The sequence below is a fragment of the Cervus elaphus genome, chromosome 6 (assembly GCF_910594005.1).
Source record: "Cervus elaphus chromosome 6, mCerEla1.1, whole genome shotgun sequence".
Lineage (NCBI taxonomy): Eukaryota > Metazoa > Chordata > Mammalia > Artiodactyla > Cervidae > Cervus > Cervus elaphus.
Genome location: NC_057820.1, coordinates 2,575,628 through 2,591,616, shown reverse-complemented (window position 1 = coordinate 2,591,616; position 15,989 = coordinate 2,575,628). Strand labels below are relative to the sequence as shown.

At 61.8% G+C, this 15,989-nt stretch overlaps 2 protein-coding genes across 3 annotated transcripts; one reads left to right on the top strand and one right to left on the bottom strand.

The window, feature by feature from the left end:
• Nucleotides 1-2,860: 2,860 nt before the first annotated feature.
• ADRA2C (adrenoceptor alpha 2C) lies at nt 2,861-4,936 on the bottom strand. The gene has a single exon (XM_043906069.1). The coding sequence runs from the start codon at nt 4,784-4,786 to the stop codon at nt 3,401-3,403; it is 1,386 nt and encodes a 461-aa protein (XP_043762004.1). The 5' UTR covers nt 4,787-4,936; the 3' UTR covers nt 2,861-3,400.
• Nucleotides 4,937-5,614: 678 nt separating this feature from the next.
• Nucleotides 5,615-13,477, top strand: LOC122696284. Of its 2 annotated transcripts, none has more exons than XR_006341726.1 (2): nt 5,615-5,805; nt 11,295-13,477. XR_006341726.1 is itself a non-coding variant. In XM_043906071.1 (2 exons), the coding sequence occupies exon 1, from the start codon at nt 8,429-8,431 to the stop codon at nt 9,452-9,454; it is 1,026 nt and encodes a 341-aa protein (XP_043762006.1). In that variant the 5' UTR covers nt 8,109-8,428; the 3' UTR covers nt 9,455-10,642; nt 11,295-11,330. The 2 variants fall into 2 exon arrangements, 1 of the variants encoding a protein (XP_043762006.1); XM_043906071.1 differs by lacking the exon at nt 5,615-5,805 and adding an exon at nt 8,109-10,642 and having other exon boundaries at nt 11,295-11,330.
• Nucleotides 13,478-15,989: the final 2,512 nt, after the last annotated feature.

Sequence of the window (15,989 nt, the reverse complement as noted above, 5' to 3'; positions counted from 1 at the left end):
GGCGGCCTGACCTTCTGTCATGTGGTGAAGGGGGGAAGGGCATGCTGAGGTCCCCTGGCAGTGCTCAAGGGAACTTGGGGGTCCTCACGGTGGGACACTCTCACCTGGGTCTCCCCTATAATTCTCATCTGTTCCTCAGCTCCGATGAGCCGGGCTTCTACTAACACAGAACTCACACCCTTCCAGCCCCGCAAGCGCAAGGCATCTTCAGCCAGAGTGCCTCCTGCCCCTCCTACCCGCTGCACGTGGTGGGGGGCTGCGGGGGCTTGCCGGGACTGGAGGCCCAGGTTCTGCTCCGCGAAGCACCGCAGCTGGCCAAGCAAACTCAAGACGGGCCTGCAGGCGCCGGGTGTTTTGATCCCAGGCTGCACTGGAATATTTGAGCCCTGCCGACGGATGTGATATAAAAATACAGCCGGCTGCCAGCACACCCGGGAAGGACCGCTTCCTCGCCAGCGGGCGCCCCGGCAACGAGTCTTCTCCCAGCCCTCAGGCCCCACCCCCGGAGCTGGGGGCAGGACTCAAAGACTAGAGCTGCTCTTCTGAAGTGTGAACAATCCTGCCTGCTCCAAGCGACTTTTTTTTTTTAATTCCATACTGAGCTGTGAGGGAATATTTGGATTATTCTTCTCCCCGCCCCCCGCCCCTCCCCCCTGCCGCCTTCTACAAACTCATCAGTTGAATTAAAATACAGGAATGAATTGTTTAAACGAATGTACGTCTATGCTTGTCTCTGAGAACTAACTACATCAGTGGTGGGCTCTGTCCAGGACAGCACTGAAGCCAACCCCCCCATCCAGCACCCTGTTCTCCTTTAACCTGCTTGTGGGTGTTTTTTTGATTTTGCCTGAAACCTCGGGAGAGCCAAGGGGAAGGAAGCAGGGGGCAGGAAGGTGGCGGAGGGCCATACTTCTCCAGCAACAAAGCCCAGGGGTCGCCCCTGCTCACGGGACCGGAGCTGGGGTGCTCGAGGCAGAGATCTCCTGACCTGTACGTTTCCAGGCTCGTGGCGGGCTCTGCCCTCCCCATCCTGTGGGTCTTGGCCCAGACGGTCAGCTCTGGGCCTGCGTTTCCTCAACCCCAGATGGGGGTGGACAGTGACGGTGCCATGAAGCAGACACCAAGGTGCCCGGAGAGAGGCAAGCACCTCAGGGCATCTTTGCGTCCGTGACCATGCGCAGTGCATGGGCCCGCTGGACGAGGGCGGGACCCGCCTCTGCATCGCAGAGAAACCTCTCTCCACACGGGCACCCTCGGGCACCCTCAGGGGGTGTCAGCACCCCCGCTTCACTGACGGAGCTGGAGACCGGGAGCAGGGCGACTGGCCCATCTCCCTGCGGCAGGCAGGGTGAGAAGCCAGGTTCTGTCTCTGTTTATCCAGCTGAAAAGAAAGCCTCTCCAGGCAGCAATTATGATCAAATGGTGAACATCTGTTGGCTGAATGGGGCATTAACACCGGACGCCTGCATTCCCAGCCACAGCCCTGGAAGGTGCAATGCTCAGGATTAGGGACCAGGAAGGGGAAGGGTTTGCCGACACTCTTCCATGGGTTGTGTCCCAGCTACATACTCCTGCCAGAGTCTTGGGGTTCACCCCCAGGAGCAGGGGGAGGGTGTGGTATCACCCCATTGCACTGGGGAGGCAATACCTCTGTCCGTCAGGCTCTCTCCAAGGGAAGGTCCCCGCTCTTGAGCCACCCGCCCCCAATTCAGCCGGTAAGTTGGCCCCCAGACAACAGGCCTGAGCTTCCAGCCCTGCCCCACTTGACGGGGGCGGAGCGGTGATGAGACTCAGAGGGGGCAGGGCTTTACCGGGGGCTCGCTCAGCAGTCCTGGTGAGAGCTGGGCCTACAACATGGACACTCCGTCCAGGCCTGGGTGATGTGGAGGTTAGGGAGGTTGCCACCAGCCTTGGGCAGCCATTTCCTGCGCCCCTCTGCCCACCGTGACTCCAGTCCATGAGAGCTCTTCCTAGCGGGGTATCCTGAGGGCCCGTAAGTTGGGGTGATGAGTCCAGATAGCTGCAGAGTTTCCCCACAGGGTCCGCCCTGGCATGTCGGACCAGGAAAGGGGCCTGCTCTGGCTCCGGATTCAGGGGAAGGGGGCTTGAAAAAGCAGGACCCAGGGCTGACCCCTCCTGGAGACAGCCATCCCAGGCCAAAGGCAGGTGGGTGGTGATTCAGCAGAGCTGGGCTGGCAGACAAGGGCTGGGCAGGGGAGGGGACATATAGGAAGGCCGGGAGAGGCAGAGTGGGACGGGAGAGTTGGGTGGTCAGAGCAGGGACCCCTGGCACTGAGCCCCGCCCACTCACTGAGCATGCGTGCATGTGTGCGTGTGTGTGTGTGTGTGCGTGTGTGTGCACACGGGCGTCTGTCTCAGAGGTCAGCCTCGTGTCCCTCTCCCACAGCTATCCCAGGAGCTCCCAGGCTCTGTGTGGGGGGCTGGAGGCTCCAGGGGGAGACCCTCTCTGATCCTTTCCTCTCTTCTAGCCGCCCCTCCCCAAGCCTTAGCGCGGGATGAGGCCAGACTCCCTGGGGGCTGTTGAGGGCTGGGCATGGGTGAGGCTGGCTGCGCTGGGGGAAGCCTAGATTCAGAGAGGGGTGGGTATGGATGGAAGACCGCTCTCCAGCACCTGTATTTGCAGTTAATCTGGGGTCTCTTGATTTCCTTGGTCTCTGGGCCAGTAACAACACAAGCATTTTGAGCATATTTTCTGGACATCTGTAAGACAGTTACCTTTAAACAAATACCCACCCCAACCTGATGCAAGAAAAGGTGGGAGGTGGGGGGTGTTGGGTAGGGTAAGGGTCTGGAAGGCCCCCCACACCCAGGGCTGAAGGACTGACATGGCACCCACCACTTAGATTACAAAGGTTTATTTAGAAAAAGAGTTTGGTTGTTTTGGCTGTCAGTCGTTTTTGGCAAACAGTTAAATACTTTGGGTAACCAAAGATTGCCAGTGCCTTGGTTCCTCCCCCACCCCTACCCCTGGAAAGCCACCCACGAGGTCCTGGGAGGTCAGCCCTTGCTCAGAGGTGGAGAGGGGGGTAGGGTGGCATGTGTTGGGGGCGGGGAAGGCTCCTTTCTCGTCAATTTGGGAGGATAAACCTAGTGCCAGTGGGGTCTACCACCTGGCCCCACGACCACACTTGGGCGGGGGCCCCTCCTGGGAGCTGGATTCAGGCCTAGAGCCCCAGAAGCCGCCCCTTGCTGAGACAGGAAGGCAGAGGGGTCTCCCCTCTCTCCTTCCCCCCTCCCCGGGGGCCTTGCAGTCTCTGGGCCCTGTGTACCCTCCCCTGCACCCCGAAAGCCAATCCATCCTTGAGTCCCTGGGAGGCCGGCTTTGCCCGCCTCCAACAGGAGCTGTCCAGGGCGTCCACGCCCAGCAAGGGCGCGCGGGTCACTGCCTGAAGCCCCTTCTCCTCCGTCGGAAGAGGATGTGCTTGAAAGAGCGCCGGAAATCCTGGTTGAAGACGGTGTAGATGACTGGGTTGAGCGAGCTGTTGCAGTAGCCGATCCAGAAGAAGAACTTGAAGAGCGGGCCGGGCACTTGGCAGGCCTCTCGGCAGATGCCGTACAGGCTGTAGGTGAAGAAGAAGGGGAACCAGCAAAGCACGAACACGCCCATGACCACCGCCAGCACGAAGGTGAAGCGCTTCTCCCGCGCCTGGGCCACCTTGCGGCGGCACACGCTGCTGCGCGCCCGGCGCCGGCGCGACAGGAAGAACTCGACGGAGCGCGAGCTGGCGCGGGACAGGCGTCCGCCGGGGCCTGGGGACCTCGCGGCGGCCAGCGCGCCCGGCTCGGCCGTCACCATACCGGGGCCCGCGCCCTCGGCGTCCGCGGCCCCCTCGCCGGCCCCGCGCGGCCGCCCGCCCCGCCGCAGCGCGCCCCGGCGCCGCCGTCTCTCGGCCGCCGCGCTGCTGTCCTCCGGCTCCACTTCGGCGCGCGGGCGGCGCGCGGGCACACAGTGCCCGTTCTCGCCGGCGCCCAGCCCGTTCTCCGTGGTCGGGGACGCGCCGTCGGGGCCCGCGGGCTCGCGCTTCTCGCTGAGCGTGCGCGTACGCAGCTTGGCCACCCGGTAGATGCGCGCATAGACCAGGCCCATGATGAGGCAGGGAGCGAAGAAGGAGCCGATGCAGGAAGACAGGATGTACCAGGTCTCGTCGTTGAGACCACACTGCGGGTAGGCGGCGCCGTCGGGCTGGCGGTAGAGCGAGACGAGCGGCGGGAAGGAGATGACGGCCGAGATGAGCCACACGGCCACGATGGTGGCCTTCACGCGGCGCGGCGTGCGCTTCAGGTTGTACTCGACGGCCTGGGTCACGGACCAGTAGCGGTCCAGGCTGATGGCGCACAGGTGCACGATGGACGAGGTGCAGAAGAGGACGTCTAGCGCCAGGTACACGCCGCACCACACCTGCCCGAAGTACCAGTAGGCCATGAGCTCGTTGGCTAGCGAGAAGGGCATGACCAGCGTGGCCACCAGGATGTCAGCAGAGGCCAGCGACACCAGGAAGAGGTTCTGCGGCGCACGCAGCGCGCGGCTGGTCAGCACCGCGATCACCACCAGCACGTTGCCCACCACGGTGAAGACGATGAGGAAGCCCACCAGGGCCGCCAGCCCCGCCACGGCGCCCGCCGAGTACTGGCCCGGGGGCGGTCCCCAGGGGGCCCCCGAGCCGTTGGCGACCCTGCCGCTGCCCCAGTCGCCGGCGCCGCTCGCGTTGGGGCCCGCCGCTGCCGCCGCCGCCGCCAGAGCCGCCGCCAGCGCCGGGGACGCCATGGTCCTCCCGCAAGCTACGCGGTCCCGCCTGGAGCCGGGGCGCAGTCGCGGCAGCTCGGGCGCCCCCCAGCCCGGGTCGGAGCCCGCATCGCCGCCTGCGCCTAGGGCGCGCCCGCCGGGGACCGCGGCGCCCCGCAGCCGGCCCTCGGCCGTGGCGGCCCGGCTAGCGAGCGGCGCGCCGGAGAGCGTGGCTGCCCGGCTCCCAGCCGCCGCCGCCGCCGCCGCCGCACGCGTAAGTGCAGAGCAGGAGGCGCCCGGAGCGAGCAGCGACGCGGCGGCGAGGGGGAGGGGGCAGGTCCCGGGGTCCTCGCGCGGCCCCGCCCTCGGCCCGGTTCACGGGGAGCGCCCGGGCCGCGAGCCCGCGGCGACTCGGCGCCCGAGCGGGCGTGCCCGGGCGGCCCCGCGGCCCCGGCACCCGGCCGGGGCGCAGGCTGCAGGCGGCGGCGGCGGCCCGGGCGCTCCGCCTCCCATCCGGCCGGCTAGGGCTCGGCGCGCCGGGGCGCGGGCCCCCGCTGCTCGGGGCCCCCGCGCCCGCGCGCTGCCTCCGGCTCCAACTTTACTTTCCCGGGCAGGGCGCCGGCGCCGCCGAGCGTCCTCCACCGGCTCCTCCTCCTGCCGCTCCCGGCGCGGGCGCCCCCCGCGGTTCGCGCTCCGCCGTGCGGGCGCCGCCTCGCCTGCCTCGGCTCGCGGGAGCTGCGCCGCCGCCGCCTCCTCCGCCGCCGTGCGCTCGGCGCGAGTGTCGCCGCTCCGGCTCGGCTTCCAACTTGGGTAGAGTTGCGCAGCGGGGCGGGGCGGGGCGCGGGCGGGCGGGGGCGGCCTGGCGGGCAGGCCAGCGCCGCCGGCCGGGGAGGGGAGCGGGCCCGGCAGCCCGAGCCCGCGGCCGCCTCAGCGAACCTGCCCGCGCGGCGCCGGGGAGGAGCCCGGGGCGGTGGCGCGGGGCGCGCGCGCCCGGTAAGGGCGCCTCCTCCAGGGCCGTCCGCAGCCTGCGCTCCGGGGCCGAGTGCCGGCTGGCCTGGGCGGTGAGTTCTAGAACCCTGCTCTTTCTAAGACGGCCGCCTCCTCACCTGCCCGGGTACACGCGCGCGCTCGCCGCAGCGGTGTCGGCTCGGGGGGTCCGCGGCCTGACCGGAGAGCCAGCCACTCGCAGCCCGGCGGAGTACGCGACGCGGCTAGGGTGCGCCCTCGCTGCGAGGGCCGACTCCCGTCTCTGGGGGATGCTCGGGGGCCAAGCCGCCTCCCCACCCCCGGCCTCTGCTGGAGCGTGAATCATGACGGCGGTGCCCGTGGAAGCCCTGGGCAGGCTCCCAGGCTCTGCACCCTTGTTGGCAGTTCCCGAAGTTGAATTCTTAGCTCCATAAGCCCTGCTTTTTAAAGGCTGGGGGATGTTCTGTATCTCCGCCTCTGACAAAAGCCCCAAACTGAATTGCCAAATGAGGGGCTGTTTGGCGTGGGAGCCACATTTCTGCTTAGGGGTGAGGTGTTGGTGTAACCCCCGCCGACCCCTGCCCCACGCCCGTGTGCATCTGTTCTGCAGTTGTACACTGCTGCGTGCTGGCCCCCACCTCCAGGCAGCCCGAGGTCTGTGAGATACGGAGCCTGGGGGGAGGACCGTGGTCCAGACCAGGCATTTTTCACTCGGACTAACGGTAAGACCGTTGCTCCCAGCAGAGCAGAAACACCCGGGCTGGCCTGCAGCTCTCTTCGAATTCTCAAGGGGCGGAGGGGACTGGGGTTGTGTCTGGGGAGGGGGGAGGGGGATGCCCCAGGGTACTAGGAGGGTAACTCAGAGAGGGGTTGGAGCCGCACACACACACCCCACCATGATGCCTAGAACTGTGCCCTGGTGCAGGGCTGCTTCTCTCTGCTCTGAGCTCTGGAAAAGCTCAAAGGCCTTCCCCGGAGAGCAGGCTGTCTCAGCGGAGAGGCTCACGTGGAGCACCGACGTCCTTGTTAACATGGTTCCACTGATGGGGCGGGGCAGGGTCAGGCCAGGGCCAGGCTGGAAATCAGATCGTCCGGATGGCAGACCTGCGGAGGAAGGTTAACCCTCCTGGGCCAGTCCTTGGCATTTATGCAGTTTGGGGAGCAAAGCCATGATCGCGTGTGACCCAGGGAAGGTAGAGGCCCCATCCTTGTGAAAGGTCCTCTGGTCCTGGAGCCTGAAAGGTGCCACCAGTCAGGGTGCTGAGGGGTGCACTCTGCAGGGAAGACCCCTGCGCCTCCATCTTTGGCTCGCCCTGGCTCTGTCTGGATCAGACCTTCTGTCTTGAATGCTGGCTGTCTGGGGTCGATGGTGCCACGCACTGAGATGGGTGCAGGGAATGCCATCAGTGCCCTGGGGCGGCTCCTCCAACCTGGGAGTGGGGTTATCAGGGAAGGCTTCCTGGAGGAGGTGACCTCTTGAGCTGCCTTTGGAGAGTGAGGGGAGTTATTAGGAAGTGAGAGGGCCCTGTTCATTGTGCTCCTTGGGGTGGGGTTGGGCTTTGTCCTGGTGGGCATGTCCTCGGAAGGGACACGGTGGTTGTCACATACAGGTTTTGGAGAGGTCTGCCCTGCCATCAGCTGGACCGCCATGTGGTCCTCCTCCTGGCCTTGAGGGAGTCTTATCTTTCGAGAAGCACTTTGGGGGCTGTGTCCAAGGGTCCTGCTCCACACGACACCCTACGTGTCCACAGGCAAGGCCAGCCTAGCATGAGGGATTTGAAGGAAAAGCAACGTGGAGCTCCAGGGGCCCCAGAGCAGACAGCACATCCCACCGCCCAGGCAATGGCTCTCCAGCCCGGCCAGGCTGGGAACTTCTGGAGAGTCTGGCCGGCCGAGTGACCCAGGCCCCTGGGGGACACCGGGCCGGCCTTCTGACCTCAGACAGCGGACAGTGCCTGGCTGGCCGAACTGGGAGGAGGCAGGAGGAAGGGCCGCTCCTGAGGGTCCAAGGCCCAGAGGCGAGGGGTGGCAGAGGGCCTGGTCCCTGCGGAGTCCTTGGGGTAGAGAGCCCTGGCCTGGATGGCACCGCGTGCAGGCCTGCTCCGTGCGCTGGAGGGAGGCCCCGGGGTCTCGGCTGTGCGCCGAGGGGCTGGAGAGGCCTCTCACCCTGAGACTGAGCGTGAGGCTTGACAGACGGCTCCCCGCTGCCCTGGAGCAGATGGAACCTCCTGTGCCCTGGGAGACTGCCTGTCCCGGGGGTCATGCCCACCGGGCCCGGGCTTGGCAGGACAGGGTGGGTGCCAGGAGGGTGCTATGGGGAGTCAGGCTGCGCTGCTGGGGAAGGGGGCGTTGGGGGCGTCTCAGGAGCAGACTGTGGAGGTGGATCATGCTGGGGCTATAAGGGTGTCCTCACCTTCATCCCCTGTGACCCATGGCACGCTGGGTCCCGGGCCCGCTCCTGGGAGGGGGGATCTGGGTGCGGTATCTCTGTAAGGTCTGTGCTCGAGTGGCCTCACCTCAGGTGAAAGAGGGGGGGATGCGTCTCCTTGAGCTGCACCCTGAATGCGCAGGTATGCGTGTGCACACATGCACACATAGCCGTGTGTGCACAAATGCACACATACATATCCGTGTGCACACATATCCATGCATACCTAGGCTTGTATCTTCACACACACTCACACGCATCCAGGAATATGTAGACACACAGCCACGTACATGACCATGCATTCACAGAAGCATCTGTGTGTCAGCGATGCACACACACACATATTCGTGTACCTGCAAGCACCATGTGTGCACACCTACCCACACACGCATGCACAGGTCACACGCGCTATGCTCATACATGTATGTGTGCGCACACACATCCACACACGTCCAGTCACACATACTGTGTGCTCACATGTAGGAATTTGTGTGCACATACAAGCATCCAGCACACAGGCGTGCCTGTCCACATGTGCGCACACGTTCCTGCACACACCCACCCATGCGCTGGCACACGTGTGCACACCCACACACGCACACGTGCCTGTGGCCTCGCTCACCCTCCCAGCTGCAGGCTGTATCTCTGGTGCCCCAGCGCGGGCAGCTCTTCCAGGCGTCGGGCTGGCTTCCACCTCGCCTCCTCGGCCTCTGCGGGAGCCCTTTTGTCCCTGCCTGCCGTGGACTTGGGGCTCCGTCACAGGCCCTTCTCCAGGCTGGCAGCTCTGCCCCTCTATCCTGCGCGCTCTCCTCTTCCTCCAAAACATGAGGCTTGAGATTCCTCCCCGGGAGGCCTGCCTGCTTTCCCCAGCTGGCTGGCGGGGAGCCCGCTTCACTGGGCTCCTGTGTGCCCCTCGGGGCAAACCATCATCAGACCTCATCTCTGCCATGGGCTCTTGCAGATGGGCCACATCTCTGTCCCTCTGCCTGGGGGCAGGCCTCACTCAGCTCGCGGTGGAAGCATGCAGGAGGAATGGGTGGTCCGAGGGGCCTGGTGACCTCCATCCTCCCCAGCCACACTGGATGCCGGTGGGGTCGCCCGTACGGGTGGCGGTCGGCGGAACACAGCAGCACTTCACCCAGAGCCAGACCCGGCCTCCCCGCCCGGCGGGCCCTTCTTGGCTCCATTCTGTGGAGGTCCTGGATTTACGCTCCTGCTTATCCCCTTACCTTCTGTCTGGCAGCCCGAGAACCTCCTGCCTCCCATGGCCTCTGTTTTCCCATCTGTCAAGTGGGGCTATTGACTGGATGGTGTAAGGTCCGCGCCAGCTCCTCCCCAGCTGGGCCTCCAGCCCCTGGGAGTTTTGCTGTGTCTGCGGTCTTTGCCCTCAGCTGGTGCCTGCAGGGAGGGGGGAGGGGCCTTGCATTCCGCTGGCTGGTGCGGGGCCAGGGGTGGGCCAGCCCGGCATTCCAGTCTCGGACCTCAAGACTTGATTTGTCCCCAACTGGTCTGAGGATATTGTATCCCCAACTTTACTTGTAATTTCATTTTTAAAGCTGAGGCAGGGGGAAAAAGGCAGCTTGCTTCCTCTCCCCGCCTCTCCTCGAAGAATTCCAGAACCGCTTTGTCTTGTCAGAACGCGGCCGGGATCTGCATGCACTAACTCCACTGCGATATCGATCACAGTGATGGACTTGGCACCGCTGAGCTCCTCCAGGGCTGGCATGGGGCCCTCTGGGGGAAGAACGGCTTTGGGGACCGTCTTGGACTTGCAGGGAGTGTAATAGATTCAGGCTGCGAGTCGGCATGCTTGTGGAGCGTCTGCTCTGCGCCTCGCTCAGCCCGGGGCCTGCTGGGGCTCAAGCTAACATCCACCCATCACACGGGGGCCTGCTCAGGGCTCCCCTCTGCCCGCCGCTCCGGGCTGACCGGTCCTCTGTCCCGGGCCTTGCTGCTGCCCAGACGCCAGAGCCTGGCGATCGGGGCCCTCCGTGGCCTGGCCTTGATCTGGACTCTGGGCTTGAGCTGACCAGGCATCGCCTTGTGAACATCCCTGTCTGAGCCCGTGAATGGGGACTATGGAGCCCCCCACCCCCCGCAGCAGGCGAGCAGGTTCTCCGGAAAGATGCACACAGAGCTCTCAGCCCTGGGTGCCCGGGCAGCGCCTGTCTCTGCTGGTGTTCCCTGGGCCTGGAGCACCCGCCCCCGCCTGTCACCCACCTGGGCAGGTGGGAGGCACAGCGCCACGCCCCCTCAGCACTGGGGTGGGGGGGCTCCTCCTCGGAGTCCCCCACAGGGTCCCTGGCCCACGGCAGCCACAGGGCCCCTTGGCAGCTCCGGGGGTCATGTCCTTGGTAAGCGTCACCTGCAGCTTCCCCTCCGGCCCCTCCTGTTCTTCAGCTCCTGCCCGTCAGCGCTCACGAGCCGCCACCCTTCGGCCAGGTCCTGTCCTGATCAGCCCCTGGGTGATGGGCCCCCCTCACCCTCCTCGCATCCCCCTCACGGTGCGTGCTGGGTAGCATCCCATCCTGTAGATGAGGGTGGAGGCCGGGTTGCTCCGGATCACGCATGGGTGCGAGCTCAGGTCCCCTGTCCTGCTGTCTCCACGCTGCCTGCCATCCGCTCACCGGTGCCTCCCTGGCCGTTGGCCTCGGTTAGTGGGGGGCCTTGGAAGGGCTCTCTGAAGGGGTGAGCTCTGAGGGCCTGGCATGATCCTATCCCCAAGCCAGCCCCCCCCCGCCCCCACCCCAGTCTGCTCTCCCAGAGCCAGAATCCTAGGCCCAGCCCCCATCACTTTTTCTGAGCTTCAAGGTCTTCCCAGCACCTTGGGGGCTCCGCATTCATCCGGTGGGCATCTCCTGGGCACCTGCTCTTTGCCAAGTGTGGACAGCGCCCACGGAGAGACAACAGCACCCCCCAGGCCCAGCTGAGGGCTCGGGGCACAGGCCCCCGACCTCCAGGGGCCTGCCGGGGCTCAGGGAGGACCTCCTGGCAGGAGGAGGGGCCCCGCTCAGACTGGAGGGCGAGGCGGCAGGGTGCTCCGGTGGCCGCAGTGACCCAGGCCCGGGGGCGCACCCCCTCCTGTGTGAACGGGGTGGGACGTCACCGCCTCATCCAGGCTCCTAACCGGGTGGCTTTTGGTTTCTTGTTTTTCAGGCTCCCAAGTCGTTCCTGACTCTTCCTGATGCCATGGACTGCAGCATGCCAGGCCGCCCCGTCCCTCACCGCCTCCCAGAGTTTGCCCAAGTTCGTGTCCGTTGACTCGGTGATGCCATCCAGCCATCTCATCCTCTTAAAGATTATCCTGTCTGGGCCTGACCTGATCAGGTGAAGCCTTTAGAAGCATCAAAGGGCTCCCCTGCTGGCCACGCAGAAGAGAGGCAGTCCCGGGGTGAGGACCTGAGTGTGGCCTTTACAGGCTGAGTGGTCCCTGGAAAACCACAAGAAAGCTCACCTTGGCCACTCAGCCTCTGGAAACTGAACTCTCTTGACAGCTGGGTGAGCCTGGAAGAGGAGGGGTGGTCCCTGGCCTTGGGTGAGAACCTGGTCTCAGCTGACACTGTAATTTCAGCCTCCAGACCATGAGCAAGGAGTCAGCTGGCCTGCACCTGGACTCTTGGCCCATGGAAACTGAGATAGTAAATGTGTGTTGCTTTTAGCTGATAAATTCATGGTGCTTTGTTATGCAGTGGAGATCATGAACGCACTTGCATACCTGATTCGTTTTGATGGGGGAGCAGTGATGTGCCCTGGAAAGGTGGACACCCTTCCCCAGTGGCTGGAGAGAGGTCACACGACCCGGGCTCACGCATGAGTCCTCCCTAATGACAGGCAAGAAATGCACTAGAAAACTCACTGCCTTCCTTCCCGTTTGGTCATGGATGTGTGATGATGTGATACCTGGAGCTGCAGCAGCTCTCTTGGGGCCATGAGGAGATGATGCCAACACTCACGGGGGAAAAGAGTCTGTGTCCCTGATGCTGTTGTTCTTGAGCCTCCAAATGAACCCACCCTGGAGCCGGCCTTTGGTCAGACTTCTGCCAAGGGAGACGCTAAGCAGCCTCACTGTTTAAGGCCCTTTGGGAGGAGGGTTCCGTAGTGTGCACTGGACGCGTCCTAGCTGATTTGCTGTGCACAGCCCTCTCCTGCCTCCTTTGAGAAGTACTGTGCAAGTGGGCAGAACAGCGCTGAAAACCATCCACACCCTCTTCTCCAGAACCCGTGGCCAAGTGACCAAAAAGGGGAGTTTGCTGATGAGATTAAGTTAGGGACTTAATTAAATTAGGGAGATGAGAGATTATCCTATATTATCTGAGCAATCCCTACACGTGGTCACATCATCTCGAGGGCCCTTCTAAGTGGAAGAGAGATGATCACGGAGGCAGAGGGTAGGGCGATGGGAGGAGGGCCACGAGCTCAGAGATTCAGGAGCCTCCAGGAGCAGGTGGAGACGAGGAGACGAGATTCTCCCCAGAGGCTCCAGCGGGAACCAGCCCCGCCAGGCGTTTCATTCTTCTGGACGCCAGAGCTGTGCAGTCATCAGTTTGTTGTTCCAAGCTCCTAGGCTTGTGCTCATTTGGTAAAGCAGCAGTGGGAAATGCATGCAGGCTCCGTGGGTGTTTGGGAATGAATGAATGAATGAGTGCAATAGTTAGAACATGAATGAGTGCAGTGGTTCAAATGGACAATGGAACTTCGTAAATGATCGGATCAAGCACAAGGAATTGAGTCTTCGTGTGATGTTACAAGCCCCCTGCCCTTCCCGAGCCTCGGTGTCCCCAGCTGTGAGTTAAGGGATAGGACTCAGGGGTCTTCCTGGGCGCTTGCAGGCCCTTTGAGTCTAGGAGGACTTCGTTGGAGCTGGGAGAGTCTGACAGAAGGAGATCAGAATGCCTTCCTTGTTACAGCTTCTTAGCCCTCATTTAAAAGCAGACATTTCATTTCCAAATGCATGGGAGTTTTTAAAGTATCTTTGATATTAATTTCTCATTTGAATGCTTCCTTCTCTACAATCAACCTCTGTGTTTTATTCAGTCTAACTTTATCGAGGCTTTCTCGGTGGCTAAGCCGGAGATCTCTCTTGGTAAATAACACACTGCTCTTGAAAACATGTGGGTTATTTTGAAATACCTTTTGATTTTGATCTCTAACGGAATTGCACAGTAATAAGAGAAGAGCCTCATTATGATTTCAATACCTTTAGGCCATGAAATTTCTGCCCCTGGTCTTATGTTTCCAGATATGTTCTAGCGTCTCCTGGTTTACAGTCCGTGGGAACGTGAATAGAATCTGTATCCTACTCTTGTTATGAAAATGTATAAATCTTACGTTAAATTGTTTCACAATGATTTTCAGGTCTACTATATTCTTCTGCTTCTCTGTACATTCATTCCATTAATTTCTGAGCGTTTGATATTGAAACTCCTACTAAGAATCTTCACTATAATATATAGTGAAACTATACGTAACTTTGTTCTGTATTTTCCAAGTGAAAGTGAAAGTCGCTCAGTCGTGTCTGACTCTTTGTGACCCCATGGACTATACAGTCCATGGAATTCTCCAGGCCAGAATACTGAAGTGGGTAGCCTTTCCCTTCTCCAGGGCATCTTCCCAACCCAGGGATCGAACCCAGGTCTCCCTTATTGCAGGCAGATTCTTTACCAGCTGAGCCACAAGGGAAGCCCAAGAATACTGGAGTGGGTTGCCATTCCCTTCTCCAGCGGATCTTCCCGACCCAAGAATTGAACCGGGGTCTCCTGTCTTACAGGCGGATTCTTTACCAACTGAGCTATCAGGGAAGTCTCCTGTAAATGTGTTACCATATTTTCATCACTTAGGAAAAAAAGTCAGTCCTGCCAAATTCAAGTTGGAAGGTGGGGGCTCAAGGACCGGTCAGTTCTGGTTGGAATGAGCTGGCCCAGGAGTCTCAGGTCATCCCAGGGGAGGCTCTGTGTCCCCCACAGGTCAGGCTCCCAGGAGAAGAGAGGAGAGGAGCCAGGCTGAGCTGGGGGCATCTGGGCTGAAGAGGCAACTTAAGCCAGCTTGGTCTGCAACCTCTGAGCAGCTAGCGGCCTTTGGATGAGTGGCTTCCCCTCTCTGAGCCTCCTCAGAGCATCTGAAGGATGACAAGGGATCCTCTCTGTCGGGTGCCTGGAAGGATGACACCTTCGCTGTCAGCCCAGGTACCTGGCTTGTGGGAGGGAAAGAGGCCTCGGAGGAGGGCTGATGTTAGATTTTTCTTTATATATCTCTGTATTGTTTAACTTGTTCTGAGAGCTTGAGTTACTGCGGCAAATTAAAAAAAAAAAATTTCTAACAAAAGAGAACGAAGACTTTACCATTGCTGGGGCTTAGCGAGCTCTGGGTACGTTTTAATTGACATTGTCATCATGATGATCACTCTTATCCCAGCTGAACAAGCCCACTTTGCAGTGGCCCTTCAGGCCTGTCCCCAGCCTGTGCTTGCACACCCCAGGCAACGGGGAGCTCACTGCTTTTTCTGAACAATACAGTTCATCTTAGGGGAGCTCTGATTCCAGGCTGGCCCCAGGGGGGACACAGGGAGATCACCCTCCTGCCTGCTCCTGTGGGCTCCAGGCTGCCTTCCTGGGAGGGTGCCTGGTCTCTGGTTACTGAAGGGGCCGAGCGGTGTGGGGGTCCCTGGAGAGGGGGCTTCTGTCCCTGGCCTTGACAGCAGAGGGGAGGCCTCTGCCTCTGCCCCACCTCAGCCAGGTGGCTCCCAGCACGACCCTGGAGTTGGCCCGGGGCCTGCCACTGGAGCCAGCCCTCACCCGCCCCCGCCCCCAGGCCCCTGTCCAGGGCTGCCTGGAGCCCTCCCGGGAGTTGTCAGGACCATCAGTCAGCAGATTCGAAGCCTCCCATTTTACTTCACTCTCACGGAACTTGTGAAAGCTGGGTGCTACCAACACCCCCGCTTTGCAGACAGATGACAAAACGGAGGCTTCTGGGGGCGCACACGGCAGCCTCGGTCCCCCAGAGTATGGGGGCAGGCCAGGACTCAGGCTCAGGCCCCTACCCCTCCGGCCTCACTGCCCACAGTGGACGCCTCTGTGGTCACCACCCCTTCCAAGAGAAACACCCCCCTCCCCGCTGCAGGGGCCCTGGATCCATGTGGGGGCCTTCTGTCCCCCCAGAGCAGTCTTTCTGGGGAGTTCCCGTTAGCCACGTCTGCTCCAGGGCTGGGGGCTGCTCTCTCCCTGTGGCCTATTCAGGACGGGCACCCGCGTGCTCATCATCCCTTCAATCCCAGCCCCCGACGTGGTGATGGATGAAGGAATGAACGGGATTTCCGCAGACCCCGCCACAAGGAAGGCCCTTTCATTCCTGCTTCCTGCTTGAGATGGTCCCGGCCCAGAGAGCCTGACTTCTCTGTTAAAGCCCCATCTTTCCCTCTGCTTTGCTGCCTTTCATTCTCTGAGCACCAAATATGTGCAAGGTTCATAGGGGGCGAGAGAAGGGCTCAAATCCTGTCCCTAATGGTGACCAGAGGTGACGGGCGCCTGGGATGCCGCCCGCTGTCGTGGGCGAGGGGAACGCGCAGGCCACGCCCAGGAGTATCCCCGCATCCTATTGGGTCAGCATCTCCGTGTTCACTGAGGGTCTTCTCTCTCCATCCTGAGGCCTGACGCCTCCTATGGCGTTGTCCCCTTCTAGAGTCTGGGGAACATGCCTGATGGGAAAAGTTAAACAAATGAAAGCAATGTCATGCCCACGATTTGTGAATCTGACCGTGGCGGATGTGCGCTCCACAGCTGGAGGGGGTTTAGAGAGATTGCCGTTTTGTTTGGCTTTGATTTTTCTCAGATTGGAAAATGAAGAGCCGTTGACGTG